This window comes from Zingiber officinale, chromosome 5A (assembly GCF_018446385.1).
Source record: "Zingiber officinale cultivar Zhangliang chromosome 5A, Zo_v1.1, whole genome shotgun sequence".
NCBI classification, from domain to species: Eukaryota; Viridiplantae; Streptophyta; class Magnoliopsida; order Zingiberales; family Zingiberaceae; genus Zingiber; species Zingiber officinale.
In genome coordinates this window covers 111,129,072-111,150,216 of record NC_055994.1, presented here as the reverse complement: position 1 = coordinate 111,150,216, position 21,145 = coordinate 111,129,072, and the positions used below count along the sequence as shown (strand labels likewise).

Genomic DNA, 21,145 nt, shown 5'->3' with positions numbered 1-21,145 from the left:
TTATAAAACGACATTTACTTTTATTGCTGATCTTCTTGGTTTAGTATGAGCCTATTTTTTATTAATAAGTTGCTCTTTTGTGTGTTTATAAAACTCTAGGTTTTCTCCCCTTTGTTCTCTTATTGCTCAAGCTTGGCAAGTTATTCTTATTGGCTTGAATTTGCTCTAGTGCCTTGATCCTAGTTTGGTATTTACCTGCTAGGGTTTTTGTTGGATGTTGAGGTGATGACACTAGTAGGAACTGGTCTTGTGAGGCATCACAGAAGGGGCGTTGGCAAGAATTGTGAAGGGAGTAGAAGTGTGCCTCTGTTTTTGTCCTGTTATCATTGATAGGAGAGAATGTTCAAGTTTACAGTGGTTGGTACTTGTTAGTGTTCGCCAGTAACCTCTAGCTAACATGGAGGACTTGTATGGGCCTGATGATTTTGATGAAGAATCAATGACATTGCAAAATACAAGTTGCTGGTGGAGGGTAGTCAGAAAAGGAGTTACAATAAAAGTTGACATTGTCCACTTGGTGGTCGTCCATATTTCACATGCTAACAGTTGGGATCCTGTGGCATTATTGAAACAACCCTAACATCCTACTCATGACAAGATATACAATACATGTTGATCTCATGTTGGATGACCTATCAGTACCATAAAACTCTTGAAAACGAAAAAAAAACAAGAAGAACATTGCATAACATATGAACCTCAAAACTTAACATAACTCCTTCAAATGAAATTTAGAAACTTCTACCAAGTTTAGTAATGCATAAACTATAACTCATGAACTGCATGACATAACAAAGGACAGGTTTCGTGACATGCTAATAAGGGCCCTCGGACAGTGTACCACACATCCATCTCGCCTCTTGGCTACTCCGCCTCCATGCCTTTTATCATATCCTCCATGCCTTTTATCATATCCCGAGTTGTATTTTCTTCACCTACAAAATCCACATAGTGAGTCCTGAGACCCAACAAGCATATTAATATACTAATGTGCACGAGATGAAGCTGTACAAAGTAGTATACATAACCTACTTGGGAGATGAATATGTCGTAGATATGATAACCATCATTAGAGAACATTCGTGAGGTCCTAGATCATGTTAACTTGGTTGCCCACGCATTTCATCATCATTCATGTTTGGAAAGGCCCTCCCCGGAGCTTATCCGGGGCACCAATCGTGTACTGCCACCACACGTACACATATTCATCCCCATATCCTTACATGCTGCTCCTTTTTTTTTTTTTTAATTTATTATTTCTATCATTCTTTTGCACGCTTCATGAACATTTCGACATTCATCACATACTTCATAGGCATTCATGCATAACACTTTAATTAACTTTCATGAAAAGGAACAATTATACCCTCATGCATTTCATACAGATACTAAACATACTTAAATTAACTTCCATAAAAAATTGAAACGGGTTTAGAATCTCATGCTGGGCAGGGTCAATGAGATATGAAATAAGTCAGAAAGAGATGCAGCTGAGCATCTCCCAAATAGGAAAAGAAATAGTTTGTAAAGGATGATCATGACCAAAACACAGTAAGAAATATTGATCAATTATCTAAGGAAGAAAATCCAGAGCATGTAAATTTCTTATGGGAAAAGGACGTTGAAAACTTGACCCTCATCAAAAATATGCCACTAAGGTGAGTTACAGAAAGATACTGCACTTTCTCCAAAATCATTTGAGTGATTTATCAAAGTTAAAGTGAATCACATCATTTACAGGACTATGAAACTTGGAAACAAAAAGTCAAGCACTGAAGTTGGTACAAGAAACTTAATATACAATCTGGTAAGGTAATCTAATAAGCTTTCCTTCAACATTATAAATCATGCATAACCCGAAAGAATCATGGAAGGCAATAATCCTACATGACCCAAGTCACCCTCTACCAAATATGTCACAAAATACCTAGCTAACATGATTAAGCAAGCACAAGTTGAAGTCACAGCGAGAACTCTCTGAATCAAATCCGAAATCCAAGCTATCGTGATTAAGCTATCACACATTGAAATCATCAGCAGGAAATCACAGTATCGAATCTGAAATGCCAAGCAAATATGATTAAGCAAGCACGCATTGAAATCGTCATAGGAATCACAAAAATCCTTCGGAAAACAGGGTATGACTTAAAAGATATTCTTCCTCCCTAAGGTTTTTTTTTCCTCCTAACCCAGAGATCTCAGTCACCAAACCAAAACGAAGCATCCCAAATCCATCCGGACTCAATAGAGAATCGTCACTCCACTCGAAGGTACCTCCCTTATTACCCCACAACTTCAAGCTCAACAAAAGAAATATGAATAATGCTTGCCTTTCCTTTGAGATGGAGGAGAAATCAGGCTTCGGAACGTGATCAAACCTTCCTCCCCACCGGCAAAACACCTTCCTTTCCTTGTTGGTACCGCCGTTGGGGACCTTAGGCAAAAGGAGATCGCACTGCTGTCGGGAGCTCTTGCTTAGTGGAAATCACGCCAAAGATGATGAAGAGAGGAGAAGATGAGGGAGGCGGCGACCACGGGGTCGGGAGGTGAGGAAACGAGAGGAAAAGAGAGAACTTACGGTTTTCTCCTTTTTTTTTTGTTTTTGTTTTTAGGTCTCTTAAATAAAACTTTAGCTTAATCAATTTAATCAACTCCCATCTAAATTGATATCCTTAAGGTCTAATAGGTTTATCCCCATTAATATGCCATACGAGCCCTGTTTAATCCTTTAAAAATTCCTGAAAATTTCCTAAAAATTCTATAAAATAATTTCTTAAGGAACGACTATTATTTTATATTATTATTATATTATTTATTTATCGTCATCAATTACCTTCATCTCGTGAAACATGGAACTAATATAAAAATACCTCAAATCCCTAATTTACACATTCGATGGCTCGTGGGGCCTTACAATTACATTGGTGCAAAATATGCTTTAGATAAAGGATCTACAAGTTCTGAGATGATGGATGCAAGGCGGAGCAATGATGGAGATACATTTGTTAGGATCTCATAGATCCCCACACAGGTTCACCAATTAGGGTTGATGAATGGTTAAGGTGATAGATATGGCGACAATAATGGTTTGTGCTATTATAAAGCAATATCTTGTTCAATGTTGATAAGTTAGGATGGGTTGGAGAGATGGTTTTTGTTGGAGCAATCTAGGTACCCTAGGTTTTGATATTTGAGCAAAGGTTTAAGTTAGATTTATTGTTGTATATGATATGTATTGTGAGTGTGCAGGATACAGGTACAATAATGAAAGTACAAGTGTGATCTTGGCAAAGGAAAAAAGTCCAAGAGGAGTCATGGCGGTGTAAGTCCAAGTATATAGTCTTGGCAACGTAAGTCCAAGTGTGACTTGGTAATGGTTGAAGTTCCGGAGGTGAGGAGTCTTTTGGCAAAGGAAGATCAGACAACTAGGACAAGACCGAAGGAAACTCCAAAAGGTAAGGCGTGAAGGATGAGGAGATATTCGAGGGACGCGAGGCTGATGGAGGAGGCTAGAAGGCTAGGTTTAGGTTAGTCGGGCAAGAACGAGTGCTGAGTGAATGTACTCGAGGGTTAAAACCCTAGGGTTAGGGTTTTACCAGTCGACTGACAACTAGATCAGTCGACTGAGCCAGGGCACAAAATATTTATGTGTCTGACGGTTGTGAAAACAGTAAACTTGTATTGTTGCAGTCATTGTACTTTTATCAGTCGACTGGTATCGAGTCGTTGACATGAAATGGTCGAGTTCCATAAAGGACTAGTCGACTGGTGGCGGGAAACACAATTAGGTGTTTCCTCCTAAGCTCTATTTAAGAGAGTTCGGGGTGCTTGGCTAAGGTTGACGAAATAGAGGTGGTTAACCCCTATTAGTAGTCTTTCTAGCTCTTGTGCATGATCCGCTTGACGTGATCAAGGTCAGGGCGAGGTTTCTCCACCCACAAGGAGATCGCACTAGTCGAAGGTTTTCCAAGGATTGATCTATCGAAGGATTGAAGTTGTATCTACCTTACGGACACGCCGTGGAGTAGGAGTAAGTTATCTCCGAACCATGTAACCAAATGTGTTAAGGTTTACTTGGTTTTCTTCTTGTTTAGTGTTTAGGGTTTAGCTTTGTACTCGTTAGTTTGTTTTGTATTCCGTTACGTACTAACGAGTGTTGGAAGCGAACATCATGGGTGATTGTCTATTCACCCCCTCTAGCCGGCATCATGGTCCCAACAATTGGTATCAGAGCGGGTCGCTCTTCTATGGACTAATCGCCAAGGGAGCAAAACGCTAGAGGAAGATGGAGTCTGAAAGACCTTTAGGATGGGATATCCGAATCCCACCTCCATACGATCGAGATGATTTCGAGTACTTGAGGAGCGGTTGGAGACTTGATTCCAAATGGATTGAGATCATTGGACTGCATTGGAAGTTCCGTTCGAAGCTCCGACGGACAAGAAGGGGAAGCGTCTCTGATCTCGGTATTGGATCAAGGAGCAACGGGAGCAAGCGGGGACGAATAAGGAGGTAACTAAAATTGTATTGAATTTATTACCTTGTAATATTGTGTCGCATGTATGTGAGTAAAAGTGTGCTCATGAGTTATGGAGCAAAGTAATCGTGCTTTATGAGAACTCTATACAAACACAAGGAGTGGAGGAGCTCAAGGAGAAGAGCTCATTGGTCCAAGAGAACGAGAAGAACCAATCGGAAGTTGAAACAAGCTCAACATCCGAGAAGAAGGAAGATGAGGAAGTGTCATTCACATCTTCAAGGGAGGAGGATGTGGAATCGTTCACATCTTCGAAGGAAGAAGAAGAGCAATCCAAGGAAGAGGAGGTCCTGGAAGATCAACCTTCAACCGCACCCAACGAGAAGAGAACTAAATGCCACATCAAGTGCTTTGAGTGCAGGGAGATGTGACACTACAAGAGTAGATGTCCTTCACTCAAGAAGGGAAAGGAGGTAAATCCTAAACCTGGTAAAGACTAACGTGGGTTGTAGGGATGGTGCCAAGGAGAAGAGGCACATTCGATGCTTCACATGTGGTGAGTGAGATTACTACCACACAAAGTGCTCAAGGAGAAGAGAGCTCAAGAAATTAGCGCACTTGAAGAAATGGGAGAAGAAGGGGAGCTCAAGTCAAAGGGGAGTTCCAAAGGTAAAAGGGAAGGTAATCCCTAATTTAAAGTTTAATTTAAGTTCAAATTCCTTCATGCTGGTTAAGAATAATGAAAATTATATACCCATGCATAATTATGGATTTAGGTAGAATGATAGGAACATGGTTAACACGGTAAATAACCCTAGTATATCAAAATCTATGGTTAGTCCTAACAAAACCAAACTACCATGCCTAAGGAGAGGAAGATAGTAAATGATCAAGACATTAATTCCAAGAAGGGGAGATATATGTCTAGAAAAGTGGGTAGGTCTGGGAATGCCCAAGGTGGATATGGTGATTCTAAGGTTATAACCCTAGAATTAGAAAATTAAGCCCTAAAGTCAAGGCTTGAGGAGTTGGAAAAAGTCTTAGATAGGTTCATTATTGGACCTAGAGGACTTGATATGTGTTTGGATGGTCAAAGACCCAAAATTGACAAATTGGGTCCCTCCAAGGCCAAAAGGAGATCAAGTGCTAGGGTGACACATGACAATGGCAAGGGAGGAGTGACTAAGGGTAAGGGAGAATCATCCAAGGCCAATGAGAAGAAATATACTAGGGTTGCATATAATTATAGCAAGGATGAGGCACCTAAGGTTAAGGACAAGAAGAAATTAATTAAAGACAAGATGTTTAAGGTTAAGAAAGTTAAGTTTGTAGACTAAGTGTCACCCGAGGTGTACTAAAGTGGCCTAGCAATAGTGGATGAGTCACATAGAGAGGTGGCTAAGGCTAAGGGTTCTAGGGGGATTACAAAGAGTCTTTAGGGCATATGGTAAATGGATCTCAAGCAGACAATGCTTCAGACTCAAGATGGGTTATCAAATGTGCCAAATTGATTTGGAGATGAATTTGAGTCTCAAATACAAGAAATTGGCACAATTGAGTTATGATTTATGCATGAAAATATGAAATGATATTCATATTGCATGAAAATTGGTTTTAGATGTATAGATGTCATATAAACTAATGCAAGGGATGCATTATGGTTTAGTATGAGCAGATACATGAGAAAGCCAAAACTAGGATTTTAGGTCAAGGTTCAATTGACCAATTTAGATAGTTTTGGATCTCGTGTTAATCTTGGGATCCATGATCAATATATTTTTATATATATTTTTCCTAAGTAGAGATTGGTAAAACAAATCTCTCCATAAAATTTGAGAATTTTTGGAAGTCTGTGGAATTTCTGGTGCATTTATAAAGTTGGGTCAGAAATGTTATTTTTGACTGAAATAGTGTATCAGCTGACTGATACATTTATCAGTTGACTGGTAACGCTGTTCACAAGCATAGAATATCTCTGTGAGCTCGTTTTGAAGAGGGCAGTCAATTGGAGTTAATGGCAGTCGACTGATACAGTCTGAAAATGTGTTTTAGCAATAGGAAATGACCAAAAGGATGGTGACCATGTATATAATCTTATGGGGGATTAATACATGATGTTTATGATCATTAGAGGTTAAAGAGTTTAATAATATGAATATTGTTGGAGCTCTTTTTGATGTATGGCAAAGGGAGAGAAGTGTTGGGTTTAAGTGGGAAACCTATACACCCTTGCAAGAAAATGTAGCTAAGGGGAGCTTAGGTAAAGGGAGAGTAATTGCTCACTTGTTGGCAAAGAGGGAGAAGTTTAACTTTACGGGAAATCCTAGCTCAAGGGGGAGCTTAGGTGAAGGGGGAACCTAGAGTTAGGTTCCATGACTTATGCATGAGTAGATATGCATGTTTATTTGCATTGTTATTGCATTTATGTTTTCCTAACTAAAACGGGTTGCCAAACATCAAAAATGGGGAGATTGTTGGGGCAATTTAGGTGCCTTTGATGTTTGGGCAAATATTTAAGTTAGGTTTATTGTTATATATGTATGTATGGTAAGTGTGTAGGATATAGGTACAATAAGGAAAGTACAAGTGTGATCTTGGCAAAGGAGAAAAATCCAAGAGGAGTCTCGGCGGTGTAAGTCCAAGTATGTAGTCTTGACAACGCAAGTCCAAGTGTGACTTGACAATGGTTGAAGTCTTGGAGGTGAGGAGCTTTTTGGCAAAGGAAGACTCGACAACTAGGACAATGCTAAAGGAACCTCCAAAAGGAAAGGTGAGGGACGTGAGGCTGATGGAGGAGGCTAGAAGGCTAGGTTTAGGTTGGTCGGGCAAGGACGAGTACTGAGTGAATGTACTCGAGGGTCAAAACTCTAGGGTTAGGGTTTTACTAGTCGACCGACAACTAGATCAGTCGACTGAGCTAGGGCACAGAATATTTCTGTGTCTGACGGCTGTGAAAACAGTAAACTGGTATTGTAGCAGTTACTGTGACAGTCGACTGGTATCGAGCCGTTGACATGAAACGTTCGAATTCCATAAAGAACTAGTTGACTAGTGGCGGGAAACACAACTAGGTGTTTCCTCCCGCTCTCTATTTAAGAGAGATCGGGGTGCTTGGCTAAGGTTGACGAAATAGAGGTGGTTGACCATATAAGTAGTCTTTCTAGCTCTTGTGTGTGATCCGTGTGTACGTGATCAAGGTTGTGGTGAAGTTTCTTCACCCTCAAGGAGATCGTACTAGCCGGAGGTTTTTTGGGGATTGATCTATTGAAGGATTGAAGTTTTTGTCTACCTTACGGACACACCGTGGAGTAGGAGGAAGTTATCTCCGAACCACGTAACCAAACGTGTTAAGGTTTGCTTCGTTTTCTTCTTGTTTAGCTTGTAGTGTTTAGCTCTATACTCGTTAGTTTGTTTTGTATTCCGCTGCGTACTAACGAGTGTAGGAAACGAACATTGTGGGTGATCGGTTATTCATCCCTTTCTATCCAGCATCAAGGTCCCAACAGATTTTGTTGAGTTGCAACAAGATGTTTTATGTTCTAACAGTTGCATGAGATGAGCAATGATGAGTGTTGCCCAGGTTAGGGAAGGAAGGAAGATTGCCCATGAGAAATAGATAAATAGATAGGTAGATAAGGCGGCGAGGGAGATTTTGGGAAATTAACAAGGAAAATTTATCATTAAGACCTGGTCTAGGTGTTGCCTCTATATTAAACTTTAACCTATCCCTCAAAAAAATTATACTACCAATTTGAAAGTACTATATCAATCTTATTAAATTATTAGACAACATAACATATATTATAATAATCTAACAAATTAGTAATTCCTCATGGGAAGGGATGAAGATTTATACAATATAACATTCTCAATGAATTAAGTGATTATAGCGTACAAGAAGAAAGTGTCACCCTATACTATTGAACTTACCTTGATAGATATTTTATGGCATATAGGTATAAGATGTTGAAGTTCAAGATCATTTGTATAAGTATGCTTAAATGATTTTATTCTAAGAACAAATTCATTTGAAATCATTCTCTCTTTTGAATGTTTGTCTCACCTTGCTAGGGGTTATAGTCGATGTTGGTTGATTATTTTTAACATCTCTAGTTCAAAATTGAACATAAAATTTTTATTTCCTTTGACTCCTCTATGGAAGATTGATGTATTCATAGAGTAAGAATTACATCCATAAGATCTATGTCAGCGTTTTTGCTTGAATGTATCCAAAAGTATTTGCTTACTAGATGACCCCTTTAGAGGAGAAGGATTATTATATGAAATCTCCCTAGTCTAGTTACTTTGTTCTCTATTTCCATAGGCAGGATCTTGAGGAAAAGAATTTCGTTTCCATCAAGCTGAAACAATATGTGATGCCTTCCAGGTTGTTTGGCTTCAATTTCCCTTTTATAACACTAAAGTAGAAGATTTAGTTACGATTAGAACTAAACTTTTGTAACTTCATCCAAGACTTGATCCAGTTAAAAAAAATCATTATGTTTCACGATTCAAAAAATGAATTTCTAATAGGACCTTGGATACAAATTGTAAGAATGTATGTTCTTCTTCAAATATTCTACCGAGAGGTAAAGGATTAAAATTTTTTAAGAATAAAATTTTAAATTGGAGTGTGAAAATCTTCCTCAAGTATATGCTATTGAGGTAAAGGATTAAACTTTTTAAAGAAATAAATTTTTTGATTGCAGTATGAAAATGAGATACCCTCTCCCTTAACTATTTAAGTTTTTAATAGAACAAATTACACTTTTATTGCTGAACTATACCTGCTACATTTATATTATTGTATATAAACAGACCATTTGCCAAAGAAAGGAGTGAGATGCAATCAAGATTGGATTTCAAATAATGGAGCAAAACATAATTCAACATATATTTTTAAAGAAAATTATAAAAAACCTTCAATGTTTAGCGTAGCCAACTCAATCCATGTAAAAAAATTAAAAGCAAGGCAAGAGATTGTGCATAAATGTGCAAAGTAGACATTAAAAAAAAAACCCATTACGTATAAGAATCATGATATTAAATAGTGTAAATAGGTAGTACACAATTGACCCACTCAGCACATACACGTTAATATTAGAATGATAAAAAATATATATTTGTAAATAAAGTATTTATTGCATTAAAAGTAAGTGGCTAACTTATTAGGTACAAATTACATGCTACTAAATGGGGCTGCTTAGGATTTAAAAATCAATTGATTTAGTTTTTTAAATGCATTTGTAGACTACATATGGGGCTGCTTGGAATGCAGTCAAAGGGACCCTTTTCAACATCTGCCTCAGTTGCTGCATATGTAGCCCAAGTGAGACTTTTTAAGTCATGAACATAATGCCTGACAAAAAAGTTGTCATTAATGATTCAATGCCCTAATCACCCGAACTTCCATTTCAATCTCTCATATTACCTCGTTGTGATTCACAATCCCCAGCTTCCAGTGTCAATTTCGACTCCTTACTCCACTTGTACATTTTATCTTCATCGGCAAAAAGGGGGTCTCAACTCTTCCTTTGCCTCCATCTCTACCTTCTTGTGTGGTCTACTCACCATGTTGCCTTTGGTACCTAGTAAGCATGACATTGTGGCAATGAGAATCAGTAATTGTAAGTGAGGTATAAGAGTGCATAGGTAGTGGAAATAGCAACGTAGAAAGAATAACAAGATAAATTGTGGTTCTCATGAAATTTAGTAAAGTAATAATAAACTTGAGATGATAATGAAATTAAAACATAGCCTAGCATGGTATAAAAGCTCATGTTGAACTGCGCCCGGTATGGGCAAAACATTTGGTTCCACCTATAGACCTGCATTGACACTCCCGATGTCTCGAGGCTACAGATGTGTTGCATGAGCCCTATGACCGCCGCGGAGGCATCGCGTGAGCACTGTGGCCGTTGCGGACGCATCGCGTGAGCTCCGGTGGTCATGGACGCATCTGTGAGCCCCACGACCATTGCGGAGGCATTAGATGAGCACTGTGGCCGTGTGCGTCAGCTTCGCGGCCACTACAGGCACGTCACGTGAGCCTCGCAATAAAAGGGGCAAGAAATTAACTTTTAATTAAATAAAACTTACATTAATAATTTTAATCAACTTCTAATTATAATAAAGATAATTTAAATTGACTTAATTAAATTCTAATGAAACTATCACTTTAATTTAATATATATATATATAATTATTTTTTTATATTTTGTATTTTTTAGATATTTAGATTAAATTTTTTATTTTTAGTTAATATATTTTATAGTTAAAAAATATCAAAATCATATCGGAATATACGGTGCCAAAACTATATCGCTCCGGTCTATGACTGAAATTTCGGCATGGGTTGAAATTTTAAACCATGTAGCCTAGTCTAGCCTAATTCATCCATCCCTAATCTCACACACAATCTCACAATGTCCTTGTGCTGTCCGACAATATCCCTGCTGGGTTTCATTCTTTATTTTGTAAATCTCTATGTGGATATAAAGATCATTCACACATCCTTATACCCAACCGTGCTCGCACAATAGTTGCACTAGCTAGAAATATGCTAAAGACAATTTGTCACACCGACCTTAGTTTCTCTCCATCCACAACATTGATCAGGCATCACACTTATAACCATGGTTTGGAATGTCATATTGTGCTAGGTGAAACAATCGAAATATATTGTCCTTGTAAATTACTGAATCTGGATCCTAAGCACAAAATCATATGCTGATGAGTATCCTTTCAAGCCAACACTCGACATTGCTTGACATTCTAAAACACGTCAAAATGAATTGTAACAATGTTGTTATTCTTTTTAGTTTGTTTGCATACAAGATAATGTTAAAATTGTATTATTTCTAATGGAAACCAAAGTTCATATATTAGTTGTCTTATCATTCTTGTTTTTCATCTCTTTCCTCCTTCAATCTCCAATTTGTCACTACATCATACATTAAAACATTGATTGAATGCCGAAATAGTATCGTTCCAACAAAGATTGAAACACTGGCATGGTTTGAGATTCAGAATCTTATAACAATTATTCAACTATTACAGGATACAAGAACACACTCAATTGCTGACCTCAATATCTGGCCACACTATGCATCGCTTGGGCAAGGCACATAACAATCAAAACACACCTTTCCTAAACCCATTGATGAGATTGATCACTTCATTTTCTGAACTATCATCACATGTTATGACTTTTCACTGCATAAGGGGTTAGGTACAGACCTTGATGAGCAAACTCATTGCTCAACAAATCACTGATTTGATGCCCGATTGGCTACTTTCAGGTTCGAACTACCAAACTAGTAGCAATCATTAAAACCTTAAATCAACCAATTGCTGATCTCGCATTCATCAAATATACCACTACCATCACAATTAAAACAAGATTATAACAATGCCATTTTTAGAGATTAACTTCTGATACAGCTTTCACCAATATTTTATGCTAATATATGGAAAAAAAATAAATAAAAGGCATGAAATTGTCGAAATGGAGGAGAATATGTTGACATGGAAAACAAGTAAAATATTTGGTGCAATGAGATTGCATGATATTTATTTAGTATGATTAAAACATGATTCATTTTTATAATCCTTACCCTGAATTTTACATAAATCTGATCTGTGCCCATCCTGTTGGTCTTGCTACTGATGGTGGTGTCAAGTATTAGGGATGATAATGGGTTGGGGTCGGGTTCGGATTGAATTTTATATCTGCCGTCCCCATACCCATCAGATTTCTGATATCCATCTCTATATTCCTACCTATTAAAGGATCGAATATCTTCTATACTAATAATTTTTTCTTCCTTTCATCCAGCTATCATCATTGAACAAAAACACATTAGAGTTAACATCATATTAAAAAATATATATAATTTAAAAAATAAATTAACGTCTATATAACCTACTGCTAACATCAACAAAAATAGCTAGCGGATTTTGAAAAAATTATATATATATATATATATATATATATATATATATATATATATATATATATAATTTAATCAGGTATTTGAGTCGTATATCGGATATCGATAGTCCCTCTATACCTCTTTCATTCGGGTCAGATATTGGATCCTCCATCGGGTTCGGAGGAAATTGCTATCCCTATTAAGTATGTTGATTAGGCCTATTGAGATTGAACAAAATCAAATTAAGGGAAATATTTTTGTTCAGTTAATCAAATGGTGTTAAACCTTTTAGTTTGATCTTGGAAGTAATAATATGTAGATAATTTATCAAAAATATCAAGTAGAAAATTCCATTTGATATGGTTTTAGCAATAAGATAATATTGAACTTAGTTGTATTATTTCAACGTATGCATATTTCTAAATGTTATGTTGTGTGACAGACATGATATAATAGTCGTTTATAATAATAGGTTTTTTTAGTGAGTTTACAATTATAGAATCAATAGATAAAGTCATTTATATAATAGGATATTTAGTTCGGCAATTTACTAAACCATGTAGATATTTTTCTGAATGCTCAAATCACGTACGCGAGTTTCAAAAATACCAAATCACGTACCCAATATTTGTTTTCCCCCTCTATTTCCGCTTGCCAAATCATGACGTGCATCCAAATCAAAAGACAAATCCGAACAACACGTGCTTATTTTTTGCGATGTGCATCCACGACGCGCTTGGAGGCAACGTCCGTGGAGTCGACATTTATGGTGGTGGCCTACGGTGGGTCGGTGACATTGAACAAGGAAGGTTTAGGAGGCGATGGCTAAAGTCGAGTTGGTGTGGGGCTCTGAGTGACATAGGGTTCTGCGGGAAGGGTCAGAGGGAGGAGGCGGTGGTAGTGGCAGTGTTGGGGCAAAGTAAAGTTACACAGGATAACGTCGGAAGTCGGCGTCGCTGACGGCATAGGGTAAAGTCGGAGATCGACGTCGCAGGCAGTAGAGACGTGGTCACGTAGGAGAGGAGAGGGACGCTACCCGAGGGGGGGGGGGGAGGATTAGAACTTAGAGTTTTTAATTAAACATTAGGTAAAATATTCATAAATTTAATTTAATTCTATATATTCATATAAATTTAGTTTCTTATTAAATATTAATTATATTATTATTAATTTCTTAAATAAATTCAATTTGGTTAAAATTTTAGTTGTTTTTAAATCCTTATCATCGTAGGCATTAAAAAAAAATATTTTGATATATTATAGGAGGCCTCGAGCGCACATAGATCTATCAATTTTCTAGAATTGTATTATATCTAAACCCTAAACTATAAAATCATAGACTTCTTGAGAACAATATTAAGGGCTTGAATGTCTGCTTGAGGTGCCTCAATTTGTCGACCAACTAAAACTTCCTTCAGATTTTGTGTTTGTGTTTTCCTACAAGCCTAATAATCACTCTAAATTCCTTCTTCCTGAAGAACATGAAACCATATGATATTAATAAAGACAACAAGCATAAAGCTTCAAACAAGAAAAAAAGTACCTTTTATCTTTTTTAGGCAATGAATTTATGAACTCCTTTGACACAATAGGAAAACATCTTATGACGATGTCGAACGCTCATTTTAAGTGATATGACGTTCATACTCACTGATAGACATCACAATTGAAATCCTTGGACTCCCCTCTCTTTCTGAAAATATAAATTTTCTATTTTATGAGTGACTAAGGTTCATTGGTCGATTTTGTCAAAAGTGGTTGATGGACATAAAGAACTTGGAATGACATTAAATTAGTACCTATGTGCCCTCAAACATTAATGCGATATAATATATTGATAACATTGATTTTTTCAACTCGAGCATGAGAAATGATATCGAATGCTTATTATAAATGATACGACGATGATAATCGCCGATAGACACTACATTTAAGATTCTTAGACTACCCTCTTTATGAAAATATATATTTTTTAATTTTTTTAAATGGTTATGGTTCACCTATCGATTGTCTAAAAGTGGCTAATGGACCTAGAGACCTCGGTATGACATGAAATCAAGCCACATGTGCTCGTCTAGTTCTCCTAAATATATCCATGCCTTCAAACATCAATGCGATATACTATATTGAGAGCAGTGTTTTTTTTTTAACTTGATTTGGATGTCAAACACTCATTATAACTGATACGACGCTCATACTCATTGTTAGACACCACAAATGAGATACTTAGATAGCACAAATGAGATTCTCGGACTTCCCTCTTTCTAAAAATATATATATATATATTTTTATTTTATGAATAGCTAAGGTCCAAAAGTGGCTGATAGACAGAGACTTTTTTTTTTTTTTAATTTTTTGAATGATTAAGGTCCTCAGTCGATTTTTGGCGCTAATGGACTTAGAGATCTAGAGACCTTGGAATGATATTAAAGCAGTATCTATGTGCTCGTCTAATTCTCCTTAATATATCCATGCCCTAAGCAGCAATATTTTCTCATGTCCAAAACTAGTTGAAAAAAATCATTTTTCTCAATATGGTGTATCACATTAATGTTTGTGGGTATACATTTATTTAGGAGAACTAGACGAGCACATAGATTTTAGTTTCATGTCATTCTGAGGTCTCTAGGTCTATTGGCCACTTTTGGACGACACTGGTTGATGGGCCTTACAAAAAATATTTTTTTATGTTTTTAGAAAGAGTGGAGTTTAAGATCTCAATTTTTAGAAATGGACCTTGCAACATTTCTCATGCTCGAATTGAGTTGAAAAATTGTTGCTTTCAATTTAGTGTATCAATTTGATGTTTAAGGGCATGAATATATTTAGGAGAACTAGACAAACATATAAATTTTAGTTTCATGTCATTTCGAGCTCTTTAGGTCAATTAGTCACTATGGATGAAATCGGCTGATGGACCTTAGCCATTCATAAAAATAGAAAATTTTATATTTTCAGAAAGAGGGGAGTCCAAGGATCTGAATTGTGGTGTCTAACAGTGAGTATGATCATCATATCACTTAAAATGAGCGTTCGACATTATTTCTCATGCTCGAATCGAGTTGAAAAAATATTGCTTTCAATATGTTGTATCACATTGATGTTTGAGAGCATGAATATATTCAGGAGAACTAGACGAGTATATATGTTTTGATATTATGTCATTCCAAGGTCTCATCAACAACTTTTGGACAAAACCAACTAATGAACCTTAAGCCATTCAAAAGATACTTATTTTTCTCATAAAGAGGGGAATCCAACGATATCAATTGTGATGTCTATTAGTGAATAATCGTCGTATCACTTATAATGAGCGTTCGCCATTATTTCTCATGCAAAATCGAGTTGAAAAATTGTTGCTTTTAATATGTTGTATCACATTGCCGTTTGAGAGCATGAATATATTTAGGAGAACTAGACGAGTACATAGGTTTCAATATTATGTTATTATGAGGTCTCTAGGTTCATTAACAACTTTTGGATGAAACCGACTAATGAGCCTTAGTCATTCAAAAGATAATTTTTTTTCTCAAACAGACGGGAATCCAAGGATATCAATTGTGATGTCTATTAGTGAGTAATCGTTGTATCACTTATAATGAGCGTTCGACATTATTTTTCAGGCCCGAATCGAGTTGAAAATCGCTGTTCCGAATATAGTTTATCGCATTGATGTTTGAGGGCATGGATATATTTAGTAGAACTAGATGGGTAAATAGGTCTTGATTTCATGTCATTCCGAGGTTTATAGGTTCATTAGTCACTTTTGGACTAAATCGGTTGATGGGACCTTAGCCATTCATAAATAGAAAATTTTACATTTTCAGAAAGAGAGACTAAGAATCTCAATTGTAGTGTCTATTGAGTATGATCGTCGTATCAATTATAATGAGCGTTCGACATCATTTCTTATGCCTAAATCGAGTTGTAAAAATTGTTGCTTCTTAAGATGGTATATCACATTGATGTTTGAGGACATGAATATATCTAGGAGAACACACAAGCACATAGGTCTTGGTTTTATGTTGTTCCAAGGTTTTTAGGTTTATCAACTACTTTTGAACAAAATTAGCAATGGACCTTAGCCAATCAAAAAGTTTATATTTTTAGAAAGAGGGGAGTTCAAGAATCTCAATTGTAGTGTCTATTAGTGAGTATCATCGTTGTATCACTTATAATGAGTGTTCGATATCATTTCTCATGTCTGAATCGAGTTGAAAAAATTACTGCTCAATATAATGTATTACATTGATGTTTGAGGACATGAATATATTAAGGAGAATTATTTTTGCACATATGTCCTGATTTCATGTCATTGCTAGTTCTTTAGGTCTATCAATCATTCTTGGACTAATTCGACTAATGGACCTTATCCATTCATAAAATAGAAAATTTTATATTTTTTAAAAAGAGGGGAGTCTAAGGATTTTAATTGTGGTGTCTATTAGTGAGTATGATCGTCGTATCACTTATAATGAGCGTTCGACATCGTCGTATGATGTATCCCTTCTGAGTCGAAGGATTTCATTGCCTAAAAAAAAAAATGAAAGGTACTCTTGAGTCAAAGAAGTTCACGGTTTCATTGAGGATGAATTTTTAGTTGGTTGACAAATTGAGGCACCTCAAGAAGTCATTGAAGCCCATGACATTGTTCTCAGATATTCTAGGATTTTATAGTTTCGGGTTTAGATAATTACAATTTGAGAAAATTGATAGATCTCCGTGCGCTCGAGCCCTTCAATAATATATCGAAATATATATTTTTAATAAGTATGATGATAAGGATTTAAAGTTATTAAAATTTTAGCTTAATTGAGTTTATTTAAAATAATAATAATAATATAATTAATATTTAATAAGGAAATAAAATTATATGAATATATAGAATTTAAAATAAATGTATGAATATTTTATTGGATAGATCGATTAGGATTTAGGAAAGTCTATTTGAACTATCATATTTAAGTTGGTAGTTGATTAAATTTATTAATCTAATATTTGACTATAAACCCTTAGTTTTAATTCCTCTCCCCCCCTCGCCGCATCCCTCTCCTCTCTTGTGCGACCACGCCCTTGCTGCTTGTGACGGCGACTTCGGACCCTACCCGTGCCACCGGTGATGCCGACCTCTAGCCTTACCTCATGCCACTTTGCTTTGCCTGATGTTGCCATCGCCTCCTCCCTCCAGCCGTTCCTGTCCCTCACTCGCTTGTACATCACCACCGTTGATCGTCAAGCAGTCCATGCTCGCCATTGTCTCCTCATTGCTATCAAAATCTCCCTCCGAGCTTTCCCATAGAACCTTATGTCGCTCAGAGTTCCACGTCAACCCGACTTCAGTCGTCGTCGTCGTTTGCCTCATGTTCAGCGCTCTAACCCATCGCAGGCCACCACTGAGAGTTGCCGGCTCGGCCAACGTGCTTCCAAGCGCCGTCGTGGATGCATGTTGTGAAGAATATGCATGCGTGGTTTGGATTTGTCTTTTGGTTTAGACACACATCATGATTTAGTGAGTGAATGCAGAGGGCAAAATGAGTATTGGGTGCGTGATTTGATAATTTTGAAACTCACGTATGTGATTTAAGTATTCTTGCCGTATTTAGTTTAACAAAATTTTAACATTTTATGCAATATTAATTGGAAGTAACAAACGTTGTTAAAAATATCATTGAACTCATAAATTTAGCGGCGTGAATTGCCCCCCGTAGTCTGTAGTATGTAATTGAGCCTTTGGGTTTTGCAATTCATGATCGACAAAATCAATATGTGGAATTGATGGCTCTGAGTATGTTATTTAACAATGGCATTTAAGCTTATGGATTTTAATTGGAAGGGCTCATGATTTTCTTTTCTTAGAAAAGATAGTACATTCTGTAGGTATTTTAATTTTCATTTAGCTGTATATCATAAGCGTGGCCTTTTTATTCCAGTGCAACGTTGAAACCTATGATGGCCTTGTTATGCTTTCTTCCTACTTTGTATATGCATTTTTTTTTTCTTACTTTATACTCAGGACACCAAAAGACTTATGCTTGAGAGGCTACTTGGGCCGATTATGAAGGGATCACTTAGTTTGGCAAAAGGTTATACTTTGACCCTGGGCAGCCTACACGGTGGCTCCATAACCGGTTATCTGTAGATAAGCAAATTAGGAAATTGAGCAGGTCACCACATGAGAGAATATTTGCTCCGTCTTTGTCGGGAATCAACCCTTGCTAAAGGGATCACTTAATTTTTCAAAAGATGAAATACATAATTCTGGCGGCCTCCTCCCATACCATTGGGAGGGAGTAAATCAGGAAACCGAAGTTAGTCATCATATGATAGGATAACCAACTCAGCTATGTCTTGGGGCCCTAAGGGATCAGTTAGTGGTGGTAAAAGATGATTCACTCGTCTTAGCGTCTCCGCCAGCCCGTTGAAGGGATCACTTAGTAATTGTATATATGATGGACGACATATAAACCGTCACAAACTATACCAAAGTGAATTAAAAGCTTAAGCTACCCTATTTTTCAGCTTGTAGTGTGTGCTAACTGAATAAATATTTTAAAGTGATAACTGAAATACCATAGATATCAACATAAATATTTTTTAATATTTTGGTATTGCCTGCATATGCCACTGTGCTCCTGTATGCCCACGCATGCATTTTTTAGTTGGTTGGCTACATGTTGCCTGTATAGGCTTTTTGAAACCTTTTCTACATTTACATTTTTGGTCACCATGTTGCAATTTTTAGCCTTGCTTAATTATTTTTTTGAAAGTTTAACCCTATGAAACTATAATTTTTGGAGGTAGTCGTTGGGATATTTCAAAACCATTCATCTTATTTTATCTGATGTTTCAAAGCATTGCTTTTTTTGTACGATTGTTTAGAAGCTACACAATCCATTGAAAAGAGCACCCACACTTTCTCCTGCTCATTGTTCTTGACAGCTGCCTTCAATACCCTTGTTATTAGTTGATTTTTAACTCAAATGACTTACAAGAAATTATATTTCTTGTTTGGACCTTTATACCCTTTGCATGGATCATCTTGGGACGTTAAATTTGTGTTTGGATCACCAGGAGAAGATATGATGTTAGTGCTATTTGAGACCCACCCTGGTTAAAGACATTTATTCAAATCCTGTCTGAATATAAAGGAACATTTGAATAAATGTCTGGTTAAATGCATTTAGTCAATGGTTGCGCAGTTTTCTCTACCATACTTCTGAATGACTAATACAAAGGTCAAACATTGTACTTGTACACAGAATTATTTTTTATTTTTTCCCCTGATTTCATGCTTTTCAGTTGTTTTGATGTTAGTGAATGATTCAGTAACTGTTACTTCTAAGTATCCATGACTAGTCCAATTTTGACAGAAAGACTTGGTTCTTTGTTCACATGATATACTTTCTTCAAAAAGGAGCTCTACTGCATACTCGGCACTTGCAGTCAGTTCCTTCTTGCATCCAGGTGTCAGTTCAGAGTCAGCTACTACATCTATAAATAATAGGTCACACAGTGGAACACTACAAAGATCAGATGAAGTTACAGTGGACAGTACCTTTTCCAAAAAATGCAAAATTAGATTTTCTTTGAGTAATAAGGATGTGAACAGGCATACTGATGATAGCTCCACGTCACTACCATCAATCAAACGAAAATTAGCTGAGAGGGACTCTCTTTCTGCTAAACAACTTCCACGAAGATCAGCATCAATGGCTTTCCGAGTATCTACAGAAGATGGAAACAGGAAAATTAAGGCAAAAAAGGTAGCCTTCTTTGAATTAAATAATTCTTGGACTTTTGCTAACTACTTGCCCAATCACATTTTGTTATGTTGCAGGAGGTTCTTAAGGATCTTGTGATATCATCAGATCAAGCACCCTTGCAAAATCAACAGCCTTCGAAGGGGTATTTTTATGTACCTCATGGTTCTCTTTCCAAAGAAAGGGCTCCGAAACAGGATATGGAGCCTCATGAACCAAGAGAACCTGGTGGATAAGTTGAGGGATGAACTGTTCAAGTTGTTCTTTTCCATTCTTGGTTGCCTTGAGTCCCAGTGGACAAATTGAAAGGTGAATACCACATAATCAATTTGCAGATGGTGCAGACAGCAAACTGATGAAACAGGTTTCACCAGTGTGTCCCCTGAGATTCCAAAAACAGCGCCACTGGTGAAAACATGGTTCCCCATGTATTCATCCAACAGCAATGCAGCCCCAAGCAGAATGTATTGATGTCAAATTTGTTTATATATCAAAGGATGATATTATAAAAGAAGAGCTGAGTATCCTTTGATGTATGATCTTGGCTTTCACTGTTAACTGCCAGCGTTGAGCTTGACTGTACCCACTTCAATGGCAACATGGAAGCTTTTATGGGTACAGGACCCCTGGTTGCAGGTTTTGTAAACTTATTTGTACATTCTTCGCATCTAAATTCTCAGGCCTGATCTGAAGGACAGGTTCCTTTTTTCTTTTGCTTTGTCTTTTTTTTTTTTTTCTCTTTTCTTTTTGCCATGGTGGTAGTAGTCATACCTTAATTGCTGGAAATGGAAATCCAACAGACGAATCCCACATTTAGCATTCTGTTATTGTAGAAAAGAGTGTATTATGTATTGAACATTAGAGAATAGGTAGGTTAGTAGGTAGGATCAGAAATAGCATTTGGTGATTGTAATAATCATTAGGGTTGTAATAATCCATAAACGTTAGTCTTAAAAATACAAGCTTTGTCTCTA

The 21,145-nt window shown here is 36.7% G+C and overlaps 1 protein-coding gene across 3 annotated transcripts in view; it reads left to right on the top strand.

The window, feature by feature from the left end:
* The window catches only part of LOC121981385, a 32,351-nt gene extending 11,206 nt beyond the window's left edge, over nt 1–21,145 (top strand). Inside the window, exons 15-16 of one of the 3 annotated variants that reach the window (XM_042533870.1) lie at nt 19,782–20,174; nt 20,249–21,145. In XM_042533870.1, coding sequence (XP_042389804.1) covers nt 19,782–20,174; nt 20,249–20,407 — 552 coding nt within the window. In that variant the 3' untranslated portion in view covers nt 20,408–21,145. Of the gene's footprint in view, nt 1–202; nt 350–19,781; nt 20,175–20,248 lie in introns of those variants that run through there. The other 2 variants (XM_042533871.1, XM_042533872.1) reach the window with 2 other exon arrangements.